This window comes from Poecilia formosa, unplaced genomic scaffold (assembly GCF_000485575.1).
Source record: "Poecilia formosa unplaced genomic scaffold, Poecilia_formosa-5.1.2 Scaffold93, whole genome shotgun sequence".
Taxonomy (NCBI): domain Eukaryota; kingdom Metazoa; phylum Chordata; class Actinopteri; order Cyprinodontiformes; family Poeciliidae; genus Poecilia; species Poecilia formosa.
The window spans coordinates 1,558,260-1,577,806 of record NW_006800032.1 but is presented as its reverse complement, the minus strand read 5'-3'; the positions used below and the strand labels follow the sequence as shown (position 1 = coordinate 1,577,806).

The following is a 19,547-nucleotide window of genomic DNA, read 5'->3' as shown; positions in this document are numbered from 1 at the left end:
AGGCAATTTGTCACAGGCTGTTGACATAAATTATGAACAACAATGGCCTGAGTAAGGAGCCGTGTGGCACTCCTTACTTGAGCCTTGAGGCACTCCCTGTGAAACAGCAAGGAGGGAGGAAAAAGACCCCGCAGCCTGGACACAGTGTGTTCTGCTGCGTAAATAGTGTGAGAACCAGCTACAACTTGAAGAAGAGGTACAGTTTCAACAGTATCAAAAGCTTTAGATGGGTCACTTAAAAAAAGCTGCGCAATGTTTTAGCATCTGTGTTGTCATTTACCACTTGAAGAGAAGCAGATGTTGAATTGTGCTATTTACAAAAATAAATAAATAAATAAATAAAAATAAATGAAAAATAAAAACATTGACTGGAATGGTTTAATCTAAAACCATTTTTAGTTTTTCCCCCAAACAATTTTTCCAGAACTTCACTTGTTAGCTCCAAATCTCCTCCGTTCTCAAGACAAAACCTTACGTAGCAGAGTTATGTCAATTCAGGTCCCTTCTTGCATCTTAAGTGGAACTGAGCCCAGTTTTAGTTTTGCTTGAATTACTCAAGTTTCTCCAGGAGGGGGCGCCTGAGTCATACGGTCACTCGGTCACATTCTCGCGCCGTCCGGATCAGGGGTCTGAAATACTACTGAAATATTTACAATCCCAGCGTATGAACTATTTTTGTCCAGCTAAATTCATTTCAAAAGTACTTTATTAATCCCAGAGGGAAATTAAACAAATCAAAAATAAATAAATGAAGAGTTGCAAAAGTTACGTGACTTGTTGAGAAAAGAGAACTCAACTATCCAGCTACAAAATGAGGAAATGCATCATTTGTAAAGGGTCGCCATTTTATTTCTTTTTGTAGGTTTTAAAATAATAAAAAAATATATATAACTTTTATGCGGATCAATTTCCTTGTATGGAGTGTAGCTATTTGTGGAAAATGAAGACGAGTGGAGGTGGGGAACATAATTTCTAATCTTATGCTAAGAATTTTTTGCTATGTCTAAAACGCTGATCACTTTCTGTCAAAGTTATTTGGAGCCATTGTGGAGGGTCCAAAGAGCCACTTGTTCTCTGGAGAGGACCCCTGGTCTAGCTCAATCACAGGCTTCAACGATTATCCATTGAAAATTGATTTGATTTGTTTGCTGTTGTGAAACATTTAGATTTTTCTATCATTAAATGAGGTAAAACAGGAAAGAAGAATGAAAGCTGTTGTCTGTAGCCTCCCTACATGAGCTCAGAATTCCAGAAAACTGTCTGAAACTAATTTTAAAAAATGAAGACAGCTCATTTTGTTGTAGCCATGTTCTTTTGTATACTCCCAGATACGGGAGCAGCTGGAGAATGCAGGGCCAAATGAGCCTAAAGTATCACTGACACGACCCTGGAGCAGCTGGCATTACAGAGGGTTTATATACATGTAAGAAAAACTGAACTGGTCTGCAAGGTTTTGATGGTCTTTAAGTACTTGAACTACTTTATAAATAGGCGTTAAGAGTGTAAAATATTCATAGCTCCTGTATATTTTTCACATTTCATCACATTACATTACATCCACAAACTTGAAGTAGCAAGAAAATGATTGATACTTTTTGATTATTTTTCTTTCACTAATAAACATACCAAAATGTGCCACTTGTATTATGATATTTATTTATTTATTCATTTATTTATTTAATTTTGCAAAACCACTTTTCACTGCAAGTACATCTGCAAATCTAGGTGATTATGTGGCAGCTTTGACCATCCAGACACTAAAATCCATCCACTTCGGTAATTAAGTCTTGCCATAAAATCTCCATTAGATTTAGGTATTTACTTTGACTGGGCCGTTCTAGCACATGCAGGTTGTGCACTGACCTACATTACTCTGAGTTTATGTTTAGGTTAGTCATCTTGCATACGGGTGAATTTCCACCCCAGTCTCAAGTCTTTTAACACCTTAAACAAGTTTTCTTCTAGTATTGATTTAGCTCCATCCATCATCCTGTCAGCTCATACCAGCATTTCTGTTCCTGTTCAAGAAAAGTATCCCAACAGCATGATGCTGTCATCATCATTTGTCACAGTGGAGATGTTGTGTTCAGGTGTGATCTGACTGGAGTGTCTTCTTCCAAGATTGCTCTGTCTCCTACGTGGCTTGTATGCAACTATTAGGTTTTCTGCCAATAGATTCTCCCACTGATGTGAATCTCTGGAGCTCCTCCAGAGTTACCATTGGTGCATCTCCGATTAACGCTCTCCTGTTGGCTAAGGAAGAAAGTTGCAACTCTTGTTGGCTTGAACTCTTTTAACTTTAAAATAATACATTAAGCAGTGTGCTGAGAAATGTTCAAAGCTGTGGTTTTATGACATCCTGGTTGTGACAAAAAATGAGAAAGGACTCAAAGGAAAAGTTTACAAATGCGAATTTTAAAGAAAATATCAGCAAGTAAACAAATAAAATTATTATTAACTAAGTCTCTAAAATTAGTCATGTCATTAAACACTTTTCATGAGTTATATGCCACAGAAGATAACCATCAGTTTAAGGAGAAGGACAGTCCAGCCAACAAGCCAAATATATTATCAAAATGCAAAATATTATGACCGGAAACTGAAGAGACATAAACTTCAAAATGTTGCAAAAACAATAACTGTGTTATCTAACGTGATATCATTTTTAATGTAAAAAATAATAGCTCGGAAATAAAATAAAAAATTATATGTAATAATTAAAAAATTTTTTTATTACTGCTTAACAGTTGTTTCTGTTTCGCGTTTTGGGGGAGAGAGGGTCTTTTGTGTTGTCGCTTTCCAGACATGTGGGGAGAAAGTGATTTGCAGCCGCCGTGCTACACTTAAATCACTTAATCCTTTATAATAATGATTGTAGCTCTGGGTGTTTCGCGGCAGTTCCCCGCGTCGTGCCCTGCCATGTTCCCGTGAATGTCAACAGAAAGTAGTAAAAACGAAAGATTTGCTCGAGGTACAGATATTAATATTTGATGTTGTATATTTCTAAACGAGAAATTGTTTCCCATATTTTGTGACTTTTTTTTTTATTTGGTTCTTTCCAAACATGCGCGTGTTTTGGTGACGCGTGGAAGAAAATACTTGTTTAAATCGGAGGGGTGCGCTGGCGGCCATTGTTGTCTTTGGGCTGTTTATTTAATAAAGTTCTGCATTGGAAGAGGAATATTTTGTGAGTAAAGTCTGCTAAATATCATTTTGTTGTTCGGATATTTATGTTGCCGGCAAAATGTCATATATTTAAAAGTATAATTACTTTCCAGTCCCCTCACTCCGAGAAGTGGTTCTTTCCGCTTAGAGGCGACAGAGGTTCCTGTGGCTTCCTTGGATTTACCGTGACGCGCAGTCTTGTTTAATGTCTGAGAGCCCTCTGAGACCGTGAACTACCGAGGTGTCCGCTCAAAGCGAAAAGCTGTCCGAAAAGAGCCGTCGGTTGTGAGGTAAGTTTGTCAGACGTGGTGTGTTCAATACTGGGAAATAAAATCCGTCTTTTCCTCAAGCCCTTTCTGTTTAGCTCCGCAGAATAACGGTCACGAAGCAGACTGAGTGCTCGGAGGATGCGAGTGTGCTGTTAGCATAACTTCTTGTTAGCACTCGTTTATTTTAACGCTCTGAGGTGTAACATTGTGTGGGACACTCGGTTCCTCTAAACTGTAAAGTGTCAGGTTTATAGTCCGTGTGGTTTTAGACATTTAAAGTATCGACCAGTTGGGGGGGAAACTGGTTCTGAAGGTCATACATGTACCACCGACGTGGTGGAAAGTTTATCAAATAACCGAGTCTCTATGTTGTTATAGTGTCGGTAACCATGTCCTATGGTTTCACCTGTAATTTTGCATGCTCGGTTTGGGATACTAGGGGCTCTGTTCATAATGTATACATTATTTTTGACGGTGTGTTGTCGAAAGAACAAAGCGAAACGGAGCTTTCGACATGACTTGAAACTGTTTCCCGTGGGCTGAACCGGTCTAGAAGAACCAGGGACATTATTTCTACCTCTGAAGAGAAAATGGAAGCAAAATATGTGACGCTCTGTTGAGTTAGACGGTTATGGTGATGCCATAACCTAATTTGTTTTCATGTCTAGTTTATAACGAGGGGTGCTTCGGTTGCGTTTACATTTTAATTTGGATTCAGACTCAATCAAAAATTGATTACAGACAGCATTATGCAAACTCTCTGTAATGTAGAGTTTTGGATCATAATTGGTCTGTGATGTTTTTACTGACTAAATATTCCCCAATTTAGACAACGAAGTTAATTTTTCTGACCGTCAGTGGATATTTCTCTTTTTTTATTTCCAAGAATATGAATTGCTTATTTTTCATTTAAAGCAACAGGCTACCTTCCTTTATTCTCTGTTGTACGATGAAATAAGTTGAGCTACTTTACTGGCTTTAAAACTCACTTTAATACTAGTGACTTTGTCAGTTAAGGGTCGGTGTGATTGGTTAGTTTGAGTTCAACTGAGCAGTAGTTGGTTGGGGATGCTCATTAAAAACACAAATTTCAATGTCCTAACTATTCCATAACTCTCCGGTTTGATGTTTATGAATGCTAACATTTGAATCACACTTTTTTGTTTTATTTTTTAGATAAAACAAACACAGTCATTGACTAGGGAGGGCTTTTTTTTTGGTCTGTGGCTCTTCAGTATAATGGAAACCATCCTCATTGTGTCCTGAGTGCGTTCAAACTGTCCATACATGATAAGATTACTCAACACAGACTTTTGAACCCGGTTGATAATTGGCATCCTTTGTATTGTATCGCCGTGTGAAAGACTGTGTCTTTGCTGCATTGTTTTGTAAATTGAGACAAAGTAGAAGCTGTTGACGACTTCAATCAATTGGGGATGCTATCACCATCTTTTAATGGTTGTGTTTCAGAAGAGGCGCAATGGATGAAGAGGAGCAGTTTGTGAACATCGATCTGAACGACGACAATATCTGCAGCGTCTGCAAATTAGAGACTGAAACGGGGACCCTGTCCTTCTGCCACGTCTGCTTTGAACTCAGCATCGAAGGTAAGAAAAGCAACTGGAAAAGAGGAAGTGCATTGCTTGTTTGTGGGGAGCAAACAACTTTTTATATATGTGGACCCAAGAGTCATTTACTTTTACAACCGAACTTGGTGGTGATAAATTATCTCTCTTTTCCCATAGGAATTAATGGTGCATTTACAAGCCAGACACCTGTTCTCAACTTTAATGATTTTAAAAGTGTGAATATGTCACGGCAGAAATGAGGTAATAAAACTTTAGCCTGCGAAATGTCAGAGTGTCAAAGTGGCAGGTAGCGCAAATGAAGTCCTGTGTCAAATGTTGGCAGCGTTTTCTCCGAAACGCCGGCTTTTCAACGATGTTAAAGGGAAGCATCTCTGTAACGACTGCTGCCCGAGTGGAAATTATTGTGCTCATTTTAATTCATCACACAATAAGTTGTGATAGGTTTAGTCAACGTAAAAGTTTAAAGTTTTATCTTGTACACATACACAGTGGACACTTTCCTATTCACCTCTTCCTGGATTGTTTTTTTGTGGAACGCCGCATTAAATTATTCCCGGAAAATTTGCCAGGAATAATTTAATGCGGAAATGTAGCTTGGGAAGACGAAATACCTCGCGCAACTATTAAAATAGGCACTTATAAGCATTTTTTGGAGTGAATTTTAGCTACATCCCACATGGTTTTACCTGCTGCAGCTCTGTAGCATTCGGAGGAATATCCAGATTAGAAGAACTCTTTCTCCAAGCCTTTCAACTTCACACTGCTTCCATCTTTATCTCCCAAACAGATTTTCTATAAACAAGTGTTATCCTCTCTCCATGAACAATTTATAAACCTTATATAAGAATAAAAGCTTTTTATGACCAAAGCATTTATTATGGCAAACTACAATGATCCCCCCTCCTGTTTGATGTGCCACTCCAGCTCAAGTGTGTGTTTGAAGTTCTTTTTTTTTTTCATCTTTTAATTACTGAGTGGCCTATTTGAAGAAGAATGGGGAATCAGAAGGGGACGGGTACCCCTCATCTGGTGCTCATCTCATACACACACAAAGGCTTTTTGTTTTTCTGTGCACAATATGACTATCGGCTACTTGTTAGCGTGCCGTTCCAGATGCTGACAGAGTTCCCGTCATTCTCCCCTCCGCAGCCGAAGCGGCCGCGTGGCCCGTCACGGTGGAGGGAGACGGTGTGTGGGTACCGAGGAACTGTTGTTCACGGCGCAGTAAAATGTTGTCAGTTGAACGTTTGCACGCTCATTAATCATCGTACGGGCGACTAGAATAGTAACCGTTGCATACGCTAGAGAGATGCCAGCAACCTAAATAACTATACGAGTGAGTTATGTCAAAGCCGGCGTGAAGGAAAAAATCCGTATGTCATTCGCCGTATGTTAATGTTTCAGTTTCACACGGTCTCACAACTGTTACCTCGGCAGCTGGCGGTTTTTGATGGCTGTCGCTGTTGTATTTTCCTGCAGTTGCACCAAGGAATCATTCCGGTTTGTAGTTTTATCAGGTGAGAAACTCAAAAATCCTGATCATTGAACACAGCCTTCGTAATGACCAACGAGCAGTAGTCTGGGGGGGGTTTTTGCAGACGAGCGCATGTTTCTGATGGAGCTCTGCATTTCGTTACTGAAACAAGAGGCTGCCACATTTCTTTTGGCAACTTTTTAGCGTGAGTGAGTGACAACAAAGGCCGAACCGTGTGTTTGCTGATTGCTCATGTAGACTTAATGGCTTTTCTTTGCGTGTAATCGCGTGTTGAAATGGACTGCCAAGTTGGCAATGTTCATTGTTTTTCTCACACAGACAGATGCACTCTGTGAGAAACCTTTCCCATCCCACAACTGTTATTTCCCCAATTGCAGTTTTAGCAGCGTTTTCATCTGTTGCCTCGTGTTGTTGGAATACAGCGGTAATGAAGTTCACAGCACTGATCTGTGCAGCCGCAGCAGGACTTGGAGTCGTAATTGCGAAAGAATGAATGCAGAAACGTGGACTCATCAGTGTTTTTCTCAGATAATTCTGCTTCATTTTGGCACAGAGTTAATGGATTCTGTCATGTAACAGACAGCGTTCACAGTATCCTTCGTTGTAGATGTTGAAAGATAAATTTATTAAGCATTTGTTGCACAGAGATGTGTATTTTCAAAGAAGTTTTCTGGTGAACTTTTGACAGAAAATGTTGGGTCTGCCGGGCCAATCGGTGGCGCTGTAACACTGAAATAGAGCAACGCAAAAACAGAACAGCGATGCTGACGCCGTTGTTTAATAAAAGACGTGACTGTCATACTCAGACGGAAACATGAAACCGGCGTCCTGAAATGTATCCACTTTGGAACCCGGTTTCAGGAATGATTCTTTCTGATTTCCCAAGACAGTGAATCCACAGCCTGAACGACAAAAAACATGTGCGAATACAGCTAGCGTCTTCTTTGTGGAGTTGGGAACATACCGGTGCCCGATCACTGATCTTTAAAAAGCCTGACATGCCGATTCTGATATTGGCCAATACAGGATTTTTATTCTTTGTTTAATTTATTTTTTGTCTGAAAAGTTTTTTGCTGCTGATAATTATTTGAGTACTTGTAGCCACTCATAGAGCATTAAAACTACATTTACCGGAGATCAATTGATATATAATATGGATAAAATAATTAAGAGATGGTATAGTCGCAGTAGAAATCAGACGGGATACAGCGCGACGCTGCATGACCTTTGTATTCATTTCCGCCCACGGCCTCCTGGTCGTTGTTTGGATGTTTGCACGGAAGAGAGCTGTCGAGACTTGCCTGCAAGGATGTTCGCTGCTGGCTTACTGTTTAGTCAGATTATCTGGAAGCAGCTTTTAACTTTTAACAATTTGTCCTCCCGAGAATCATGAAATACAAAAGCATAAAGCAAAGATTTAACGCCGTCCACGTATGGAACTGATATCAACAAACAATCCCTTCACAGTGATGACGGAAACACCGACTTCAATAAGACTTGGGGGCACAGTTTTACACAGGAAGTGAAGGCATTGTTGTATCTGAGGAAACTCCATTTGCCTGTGTGTGTGTGCGTGTGTGTGTGTGTGCATGTGCCAGTTTCTTCAAAATAGACATCACTTGGCTTGTTTCTGCATTGCTCAACCTCTGACTTAATATCCTTTCACTTGGAGATGTTTATTTTCTCTTCTGTTGCTCCATCTCAATTGGGTGCTTCACGTAGCCCTGAGCGTCAACACAGCCGGTCCGTTGTTCAGAAGCAGAACAGTCAGAGCCAGTTTAGCTAGTTTGTTTTTATTTAATGGGGAAACGCTGCGTGAACCTGAACCATCATGTAATCCAGAGCTTTTCCAACTTTGTTGGGAATTCTATATCGGCTAAACCTAAACCACAAACTGCAAACTTCAGTTATTAGCAGTTGTTTTTGTCAGCTGTTCGGTGAAAGGGAGTTAACAAGCAATCCCTTTAGCAAAAAGGAGTTAAACTGAACATAATCCAAGCCATAATTTGCTGTGGTGAAAGCACATGATTCCAGACAAAACATTTGATAGCTTATCCAGTTTTTGTAGCTTCCCGTCATGCTAAATGCAGAGCAGGCATGCGGTTGTTTGACTGTTATTAGTTCAAACATAAAGAGAGTGTTGTGCTAATAAATCATATAAAGCTTTGGTAGACTTCCTCTACTGGCATCCAGTGAATTAAAATCAAATATAACACAAAGAACAAACTTTGATCTGATTTTAATATAAATCCATATGGCGCTGTAAGAAAACCAAATCAGATCTTCAGTTCAGCTTATTATAGATAATGAAGACTCTGTGCTTGGATAACATGCTTATTTATTTAATAAGACCATCTGTCAGATTCCCTAAATGGCTGATTAAAGCCCAAGTTAATTTACTGGTACTGGGCCTGTCGATCCCATAATTAGGCTGCTGAAGTTAGTGTGTTGTTCTTTGTTGAAATAAAGTGTACGTGTTATTTGAGCCGTCCCTTGTTATATTTTTGTCACAAAACAGCATCAGCGGGGTCGTTCCAACCTGACACCTCGCACGTTCCATCCTGCGTGTGTGAAATGTGTTTCGGGTGACCACAGTTCTCTCCTTTCATTGGTCTCTCGGTCATCTCCGGCCGCTTGTTAAGAGCAAGGTGTTGAATTCAGCAGCATTCCTTACGTAATCCAGATGCAGATATTCGCTGAGACCTCGTAACACAACAAGCCTGTTTTCGGATCAGACAAGCAGAAAAATCCCTCAGCAGACGCCTGGCGAAACACAGATGGTGTCGATTGTTGCAGCTCTACAGGGTCTATTGTTACGCGCTCTTCTAAACAACTCATTTACCGAGGCTCAACTCTTCACCCCGCCAGCTATAGAGCCGCCTGGCAATATTGCTCCCTGTCGCAGCCGTATAATCGAACGCAGAACCTGTTATAACGAACGCTCCAGAGCCCCCCTGCTTACCATTGGATTATGCTTTTGAATAAATAAGCTCCTTCAAAAATATTTAGTCTCTGTTAACCTGGCAACTGCAAGTAAATGTGTCACGATTGAGTTTGGTCTTTATTTGATTTAGTCTTTTATAACAGGCTTTGGTCTGAAGGCAAAATATTTCTATCATGTAGACCAGGGGTGCCCAAAGTCAGTCCTCGAGGGCCGGCATCCTGCATGTTTTAGTTCTCTCCCTAGTTTAACACACCTGGATCAAATGATGGCTCGTTAGAAGGCCTAAGAGGAACATTGACATGCTGAAAAGGTTGTTAGTACCACCAGGGAGAGAACTAAAACATGCAGGATGCCGGCATGTTTCCTGAAGCTCAGGACCGACTTTGGACACCCCTGATGTAGACTCTTGAAAATCCTCTTTTGTCTGAGCAACACTTTTAATTGGAAGTTAAAGACATTTTCTGCCTTAACACGAGCCAGTTTGAGATTATTACGCTGTACAAATACAAGTGACCAGATATAAACATGATCTTTATCCTCAGTCATATTTACTAATGCAGCCATTAACGCTCCTTCACAAAACGGAATAGAGCCCACTACATCTCAAAATATACACTTTGTTTCAATTTACCCCCCCCCTCCCCCAACAGAATAATAACAAAACAACAGTGTGTCCAACTTAGTATTTGTATCCTAAAAGCTTTGACCTGCTGTTATATTAGCTTGACAATTTATTATCAAGCTAAATCTGTTGGCTTACCCAAATTTCACCTTTTCACAATGCTTCCACCAGTTAAAGTCTGTCCAATGCACCAAATACATTATTAACATGCAGAGCGCAAATGTGTGACACTTGACATCTAATAACCTACCAAATAATGCATTCAAGCTGTCCTTATCAATTGCACTATTGAAAACACAGATACTGTTACTTGGTTAGCAAATTTGACAAACTTCTCATCTTCTATGTTTAAAAAAAAATACCGTTAAAAATACCTCATGGACGTCGTTTGTTTGAGGTGCTCTTCAGTTTTGGATTCAGGAAGCTACTTGAATCATTCAGCCATGGTTCTAAGGAGCCATTTGTCTTCATCTGTCTTCTTCCAGTCACAGAGATATGACTCCTGAGCAACATTTCAAGGCAGATGGTGGCCAGATGTGATTGTGACTATCCTTCTCACTGTGTACCATCTGCCCAATTCTGCTCTACTGTTATCAATAATGAGATCCTGAACAATCTCTTTGTTCTGTTTGTTTTTCTGATGGAGTGGATCTGGGTTTTTTTTTTACCACTAAAAAAATATACATTACTACATTTTTATATTGAGTAATCCCAGTAATCTTCTAGAAGTTTACTGTAAACCGAACCGTGTAGGAGTTTGGTTACAGTTTAGTGAGTGTGATTTCCTGCAGTTACACTGGAAGGAAGCGTTGCGGAGTTTGCAGTGGTTGACAGGTGTTTGAACCGTTTTTCGCTGCTTTCCATATTATCTCAGAGTTGATAAGGAAGCCGGCCTGCTTCCATGCTGCAGCAGCAGCAGCTGCTGCTAACAGACTCTATTGAACTGCAGGAAACCTCTGATGACCTCTGTCCCACTTGTTCTCACTACCAACTTTCAACCGTCCACTACTCTGAAGTGTGTCGAGGATCGGGTGTCCTTCCCCAGCTCTTCCACCCAGAGCAAAGCCAGATTGGCTGCATATGGTTGCTGCTGTATGCTAGCCTTGGTTATCGCTCTCAGGCGCAAAGCAAAAATATCTGTTTGTCTCGATATGAAACATGCTTGAATAGCAGAAAAACAGCACAACAGTTTTTTCTTATTTCCATGATCAAGTTGAAGAAATTGTAAATGACTGAATTCGGCCGTTTACACAGCGACTTAAATATTCAACTAAAAACTGCTGTTTTTCTTAAGGTAAACACATTGTTCGGTAACACTTTATTTGAAGGGGGGTGAATAAGACTGTTACTGTTTAAACTTTACCTTTAATAACATAAAGTTACCTAATTTTTAAAGGGCAATCAGTAATTCTTTTATAACAAATTTATATCAGTAATGATTTCTTGGTTAATGTCAAGTTGTCATAACAAAGACATTTTGAATAATGTCAATTTTGTATTAAAACTGTCATAATTTACCGAATGACACTTTATGATAACAGTCATAAATATTCATGAAGGCTTATTCATGTTCATGACATGTGTTATGTCATGTTTATGACGGTGTCATGTCAGTCTTATTCACCCCCCTTCAAATAAAGTATTACCGATTGTTCAAAAAAGGCATTTCAAAGTGAATGTTTTGAAAACTAATGATGTACAGGCCCACTGTGCGTTTCTTCATAAGAAACCACAATACAGTGAATCTGTTTAGTAATTTAAAGTGGGGAGAAGGCTACAGTATGACAGTGCTTTGGTTGGTTGTAATTTAATTCTTAAATTCCATTGATCAAAGATGGCACTTTTTGCTTGCTGTCTTTCATCTTTTAAACACTTTCAGATCATTTTCTCTTATCTAAAATGCCTGAGGCTCATGGTTACATCATGGTGCATAGACCAAATAGGGGTTGTCCCAATCCAATATTGATATCAGAAACTGGTCCGATATCAGCCAAAAACATCATATCGGATTCTATCGGCCTGCATCTGGCATTTAGTCGGCCCTAGAATTTCTATCTGCTAGTGCTTGTATCCCACACACTGAGATAGCTGAGTTGCAGAAGTGAAAAAGTTGTAGCGGCACTCCCTTAAAACTAAACTGTCTGTCTTTTAATAACTGCATCCTCAAAACTAAAGAAATATTATGTAAGATTAAGGAAACACCCAGTAAAGAACCAGAGTGACCAGGGGTTTCTGTTGCTTTATGAAACATAGATTAGGTCCCCCTCCCCCACTTGTTGCTGCCACTCAGCTGACTGAAAACGCCTATGCCTGTCCTTTACCCAAACAGCTTGACTAATGAACCAGTTAACATCAACTCACTTGAGTTTTTCTACAAAGAACAGAACAGTAAAAGCGTAATAATTCCAGAAATTAGAACTTGAAATCTACTGCTAAATTTAGCCTCCTTTCAGTTTCTAATTATATATTACAGAGAAGGTAAATGCAATAATCAGTGTTGTATTAGATTAGCGAGACTGTGAATAATTGCTGCTTTTCTATTTTGAAATAGAAGCAATTAGACCCTATGAAAATATAGTTTTAAATATTTGTGTAAAGGCTTTGAAACTGTAATATTTAAGCTTTAAGAATAGGAGTGGGGATTTGGGACTCTTTTCTTTGTTTGTTTTTTTTTTTTTTCTCTTATATAGACTTTGCTCGTTCGGTTCTTGCTTGACTGATCCCAGTGCTGTAGAATAATTAACTCAGCTCGCAGCCACAGCTGCCTTCAGACTGAAACAGATCAATAACACCAGCTGTTTACGTTTCAGAGGTTTCTGTCAGACTTTAACCAAGCATGTTTTCCATCTTTCTCTTCTGGCAAGTCTGACTCCTCCCTCAAGAGACCAGAGAAAAGAAACCCCAAGCGTATCGGTCCGTGGTGTGTATTATCGCCACTTGTCCCAGCTCAACAATGTTGACTTCACCTCCACCAAATAGTCTGTGTGTGTGTTTGTGCTTAATGTGTGCGCCCATGAAAGGCAGCAGTGCTAAGCTGCTTACGCTGAGTGAGGTCTTTGGCTGGTTGCACACTGCTCTGGTTTTGGGCCAATGTTTTTTTTTTTTGTTGTTTTTAATATTGTTATGATTTTCTGTCACAAAGCTAGAGGTAGGAAATGTGCTTCAGTGACTGATCAGCTTAGTATCACTGTTTGACTGAAAGCTCTTGCAGCCGTTATTATACATCCTTTGACCAGAGTTGCAACCAACTTGGATTACGTAATGTGGTTTCCTCACAAGGCTAATCCACAGAATAAAAATCCATCTTTCAAGGCACTCTGGGCCAACCACAAATATGCAGAAGCTAAGAATAGATTCCCAAACACACGGTTGTGTAATGGTCTAAAACTCTGCTGTGGAAGAGAGCCATTAAAGCTAACGGTCCAAACGAAAACCACATTTTGAATCTATTTGCAAGTACTTAAAAACTACTTAAGAAAATTAAGGAGAAAATGAAACATTTACTGTCTGGTTTTAGACCTTGTAGCTAGTTATTACTAGAGTTGGACCAATTCCCTTCTTTTCATTTCCGATACCGATACAGATATCTGAGGTTCCGTATCGTCGGATACCGATCCGATACAGAAGAAAAATTTATTTGATAACTTTGCACCGGTACAGCGCACTTAAATACACAAATAATTTCACAGGCTTGGTCAAAGAGGTAAAACCACAACTTTAATTTGTGCTGTCAGTGCAGTTAGGAGCATAACAACCAATGTAAAAACAAACTTTCTTTCAAATGGTTGAGAAAGTCCAAATAGAAATTCTAAATATAATGTAAAATAAATAGTGAAGCATAGACTTAGACTGAATAGATCTGCCTGTATGGATTGGGCATATTGTCATGACACCCAGTCTAGACTTTTTTTTTTTATTCTAGACCGACAGATATTATTATCTGATCTGTGCATCACTATTTCTTACTAGAAAATAGGTTCCTGAACACTATAAAAACGATTGGTGAGTTTCAAGAACCCTGAGCTCCAGTTTTAAATGTAACATTTAAACTGCAAGCAAGAGGAGAAACATGAATGTAATTGTGTGTAATTTTACTTATGATTTCTGCATTTCCTAAGATGTTCAACTATCTCCTTTCTGGGCTGTCTAATCCTGGTGGAGACGGATGACCCGGAGAGACTTGGACCTAATTTGCTTAATCTAGTTTGATATTGTCCTTTAGCTGTAAGTGGAAATGAGGCAGATTCAGGTCTGAATTTTATTTTAGCTCATTGGTAAACATTTTATGGATGTTTTAGAGACACTTTACTGCTAATGAAACGGCACACTAAAACATCAAGAGACAGTTTTCCACTGCATCTGGTGGCAGATTCTCATGTTTTGACCTGTTTGGAGTATAATTTTGAACGGTGCTGCGTCCAGTTTTGACTGTATTTTGCTTTGTGGGGCCAAAGCGGCCATGGCCACTTGAAGCACAAGCTAAGCGTGCCGCGGTGATCTCCTGTAACAGTTTAAAGATCAGTGACTAATCTCCTCAAGTCGGCCTACATCGTGTACCCTCTACCTGCTGAGAAATGTAGGCCATGCGAAGAAAGCAACCACTCACTCTGCTGTTCGTCACACACTTCTCTCTGTAGATTCAAACACACACACACACACAAGTGATTTTCACCTTCATCTTCCCTCGGTTTATAAAGGCGACCCATTTTACTTCCAGTTTGTTTTACAGGTTCTCTACTTCCTGTCTGAGGGATGTTATAAACCATAAAGTTATAAACCATAAATCAGTTTTTTTTTTTTTATTAGCTGTGGCGTTAACTCTCTTTGTTTTTGTCCGCTTCTATCGCAGGCGTCACCTCGGCCTCCTTGCTGCACTCGAAGTCGCTGCGTGGCCACAGAGACTGCTTTGAGAAATGCCACCTCATTGCCAATCAGAAGCTGTCCCATTCCAAGGTCTCCAGAAGTGCCTATGAGGGCATGAAGCTGGCCCTCAGCCAGAAGCTGAACCGCATCATCCAGTTCGCCCAGAACAAAGACTCGCTCTCCTCCAGCGGCTGCGCCAGACGGGGGGCAAAGCTCCTCTGTTACAGCCAGCAGGGCGAGCGCAAGCTGCTGCCCCAGTCTGACGCCCAGGTGCCCCGCTACGCCCCCTGCTGGGACAGGGCCAGGGCGACGGGGCTGCCGGCGTACGCTGCGGGGATGCTGGAGAGTCAAACGGCCGAGGAGGTGGAGCTGCTGCGCGAGTCGCAGGCCGACGCTTGGAGCAGGGACGGACGAAAGGATCTGCACAGCTGGAAGCAGTCGTCAGGACAGAAGCAGCACAGAAACCAGGGGCACAGCAAAGACGAATGTATGCTATAATAATTCCCTTTTTTTGTAGTAGTTGGTGTGGATTTTCAGTCTTTTATCTCTTTATTGAGTCAGAATACTGTATGTCATGAATAATGTTTGTAGGAGATAAGGTAGAAGAAATTAATGTCATTTCCCCCCATCTTTGCATCTCATTCCACCCTGCATAGTTCTTTCTGTACCAGAATTTAATATGATATGTTCCTCTAATAATAATAAACCAATGTTTTCTCTCTCAGTGACGAAAATGAGTGTGGATGAGCTCCATCAGCTGAACAGCCAACTGCTGAAACAGATTGAAAGTAAGTCTTAGTTTCCTACTAATGTGATGGGATTCTTTTAGCTGTGTATCTGAATCCAATGTTCAGATTTTAATATTATTTAAATTAATCAAGATTATTCATAGTTAGTCTTCATCTCATGACTGCAAAATATTCTAAATCTAAATATTGGACCATTTTATATCATTGAAAACTAGGGCCAGACGAAGACATTTTTTATTGTTAAATTTACAAGAATAAAGTTATAATATTACCAGAAAAAAACCAAAAACACCAGAAGAAAGTCGTAAGAGTGGTTTTAATGAGACCAAAATCAGACATGACCAGCTCTAGTCTGTGATTTATTTTTTCCTACAAAATATATGCAGAAGCTTGAAAATCGTTTCCAGTTATTCTGATAATAATTTGACGTGAATGTGTTGATTGTTTTTTCTAATTTGTAAAACTGATACCAAAGTAACTTCACAAGATGCTCGACATTCCTCACTTTAATATTTTATTTTTCATGTCGGAGTTCTCATAAGGTTACTACTTAATTCAACTAACGTTGCGACTATTCTGGTAAAATTATTCAGTAACACTGAATAATTTTACTGAGTACGACTTTTTTCTTGTAATATTACGACTTTTTTCCTCATAATTTTTATTTATTTCTTCCTTAGTGTGGCTGTAATTCTACATAGTAACTTTCAGCCTGGAATTAAAAAAAATGTTTTTTTTTAAAGAAAGTAAACAAATATGTAACTTTGAAGAGATGAGGGTTGATTAACTGATTTACTACAGCTGCGGTATTCCAAAAGTTATTTCTGATGGGCGCAGAACTTAGCAAAGCCTTTCCATTTTAGTTTGTGAAGAAACATCGCTGAAGTTGTCCCTTTTTTTTTTCGTTTTTGTTTGTTTGTTTGCTCACGTTGCTTGAAGTTCTTATAAAGATTTAATCATTTCACACGTCTGTGTGCTGCCCGTCTCCGCAGAGGTCTTTGAGGAGCTGACGGCCGCCGTGCAGGAGAAGGACGCCTTGGCGTCTGAGCTGCACGTCCGCCACGTCGCCATCGAGCAGCTTTTTAAAAACTGCACCAAACTGCCCTGGCTGCACATCAGCAGGGCCGGCGTGAAGGCCAGCACCAGCGGAGCCGCCGTGGAATGAAGGGCTGGGAGACGGCAGCACCCCCAAAGGTGGACTCTCTGAAGAGGATGATGATGATGACCATGATGAAGTGGACTGCCTCAGCATGGAGGAAGCGTCTGGATTCCGCTAGACTTTTACACTGTGCCGGCATTGGGCCACCGGCTCTGCATCCTCACAAGTTGTCAAGGGCTCGGTTGTTTTGCGGGCGCAGAAACAATGCAAGGGTTTTCAGTGCTTGGCTTGTTGCGGCTTGAATTGCAACCTGCTGATTACCCAGCATGCATGTTGAGGACAGCGGGTTCCAGATACGCCACAGCGTAGAACTGGAAGGGAAGGTCTGCGTTTTAACGTGCCGCAGACTCTTAAAGGAAAAACATTTTTTGTTTGAATTGACTTTTAATATTTGCTGGTGGTTTTCTTTTACACCGAGTTTTATTTCGTATGCTGTTCGATAATTAATCAGTTTCATTGTGCTCGGCACGTTTTTACCTTCGTTCTCTTGAACAAAGTAGCTACGGACATTCAGTTTTTTAGTGTTTCTTCAATTCGTTTTCAGTTAAGATATGAGAATCAGTATTTGATCTTTGAAAAATGAAAAAGTATTCTATTCAGTCAAGCTTCCTAGCTGCACAATATTTACCTAAAACAGGTAGGGAGACGAGGTGTCAGATTGTCCTGAAAATGCCGTTTGGACTCAATGATTGGTGAAAACTGAGTGTCTGAAATCAGCAAACCACTGTTTGTCCATTCATATTTCTTTATAGTTAAGTACTATCATAAATTATAGAGGAAAAAAATAGTCATAAAATAATCTAATAGTTATTTTCTGAAAGCTTTTTTTTTTTTACCATACGTCCATTTATCGTCATTCTGGTCCTTGTTTGGGTCAGACGATTATGTCCTAGAGCTAAGCAAAAGTAATTTAAAAATGACTTGTAGTCCACCTTGAGGAAATGACTTATTGTGAGTAAAATATTTTGAAAAATATTTTACATTACATTTTAAAACTGTACACCTGAAAGTACTCCAAAAAAGCTTCACATTTCCACCGATTCAGTGTTTGGGAACGACGTACATACTAGATCTCTGTCAGTTTGGTTTCTAATTATGTTTTTCAATCATGACTTTTTACACTCTGTTGCCTAAGGAGACGTGTTACGTGAGGTTCACCTTCAGTCTGTGTCCGTTCTGTTACTTCTGGTGTAATAAGTTTCCCCATTTCATACAAAGCAGTGTGACGTCTGTCGTGTAGCTATCAAGCACAAAGCACCATGGATGGTTATACACTTATTCAAGAGAACATGGAGATTCTGAAAAGCAAAACCAGTTTCAATACCAAAGTCTGTTCTGCATTTTATTTAAAAAAAACAAAACAAAAAAAAAACACCATATGATGATGATGCAACACCAAACGGATTAATAACCCATGTGACTTATCCTTACTTGTTTTCATGTGGTCAGAGCATACTTTATTGATTCGTTCTCAAGTTGCTTTCTTTCTCTCCTGTTTGAATGTGTCAGAGCAAAGTGTCCACATAGCGATACAAACAGGGCGGTTTGGTCTTCAGTGCCTATGGATGTCCCTGACTTTTAAACAAAGGAAGACAAAGGTACATGAATCCTATGCAAGCTACAGACTAAAATACATACCGCCTTATCCAGAGAGTATTGGTTTGACTTTTCTTCAGAGGGCGAGGTCGCCAATTTTAAGAGTTTCTAAGCTTGATGTGTAGAAAAGCTCAGCATTATGTGTATTTTGCTCTCTTTGTAAGAGATTAGATGTTTTTGACCCTTTTTTAGGGTCTAAAGAAATGGTTTTAGCTCAGTTTTAAGCTTTTTTTTTTTTTTTCTTTAATGGGTTTTACTTTAGACAGTTATTTGCCGTCTGCTTGAGTGCGTTTTTGTTTGGTTGTTAAAGCAGTTTTTTTTCTTTTTTAGCTTTTTAAATCTTTGGTTGTACATTTGTTTTCGAGTTGCTTGCGTGTGCTGTTAGAACATGTCTGGGCCTTTCTCCCCGCTCGGTGGGAGAACCAGTCCCATCTTACTGTGGTTCCATTATCTCCAACTGAACACAGAGGCATATCTGTTACACTTCTACTTTAGTTGTAGCCTGACTGTTCATTTGCTTACTTTTTTATTTTATTTGTTTTTGTTCATGGCTGAATCTGTCTTTGATGTATTTGCATCCTATTTATTGTGTGTGGAAATAATTTGTCTTTTGAATTGTGCTTAAATAACTTGTTTTTCCAATAAAAATAAAAATACAGGTATTTTTACATTATCTGACATGCTGTTTTTTTTAATACCAATTACAAACTTTTTTTTTAAGTAGCGCATTTACAGTATTCACACCCAATTTGCCTCATTTTGTCATGTTACATTCTCATATTTTAATGTAATTTATCAGAATTTTTAAATAATTGTGAAAAGGAAGGAAAGGGAAAAACAAAGTTCAACAATGAAGCAAGTGATCTCTATGAGGTGAAGAGTATGGGGGGATTTTGTCGGGGTTTTTTTATTTTTTATTTATTTATTTGCATGGCCAAATCATCACTGGTTGCTTGCACAAAGCACATCTTTGTGTCCCAATATTTCACTCTGTGGTGCGACACTGCCCCCTGCAGTTACACGTGCAACGTGATACTGTTATCTTCATATTTACTGAACCAGAACAGGTCCAGATGCTGTCAGCCCCCGAGTCCTA

At 39.6% G+C, this 19,547-nt stretch overlaps 1 protein-coding gene across 1 annotated transcript; it reads left to right on the top strand.

The window, feature by feature from the left end:
- The first annotated feature begins 3,314 nt into the window (after positions 1-3,314).
- Positions 3,315-19,122, top strand: cunh21orf91 (chromosome unknown C21orf91 homolog). Its single transcript, XM_007557988.2, has 5 exons — positions 3,315-3,455; positions 4,905-5,041; positions 14,934-15,434; positions 15,673-15,735; positions 16,689-19,122. The coding sequence occupies exons 2-5, from the start codon at positions 4,915-4,917 to the stop codon at positions 16,859-16,861; spliced, it is 864 nt and encodes a 287-aa protein (XP_007558050.1). The 5' UTR covers positions 3,315-3,455; positions 4,905-4,914; the 3' UTR covers positions 16,862-19,122.
- Positions 19,123-19,547: the final 425 nt, after the last annotated feature.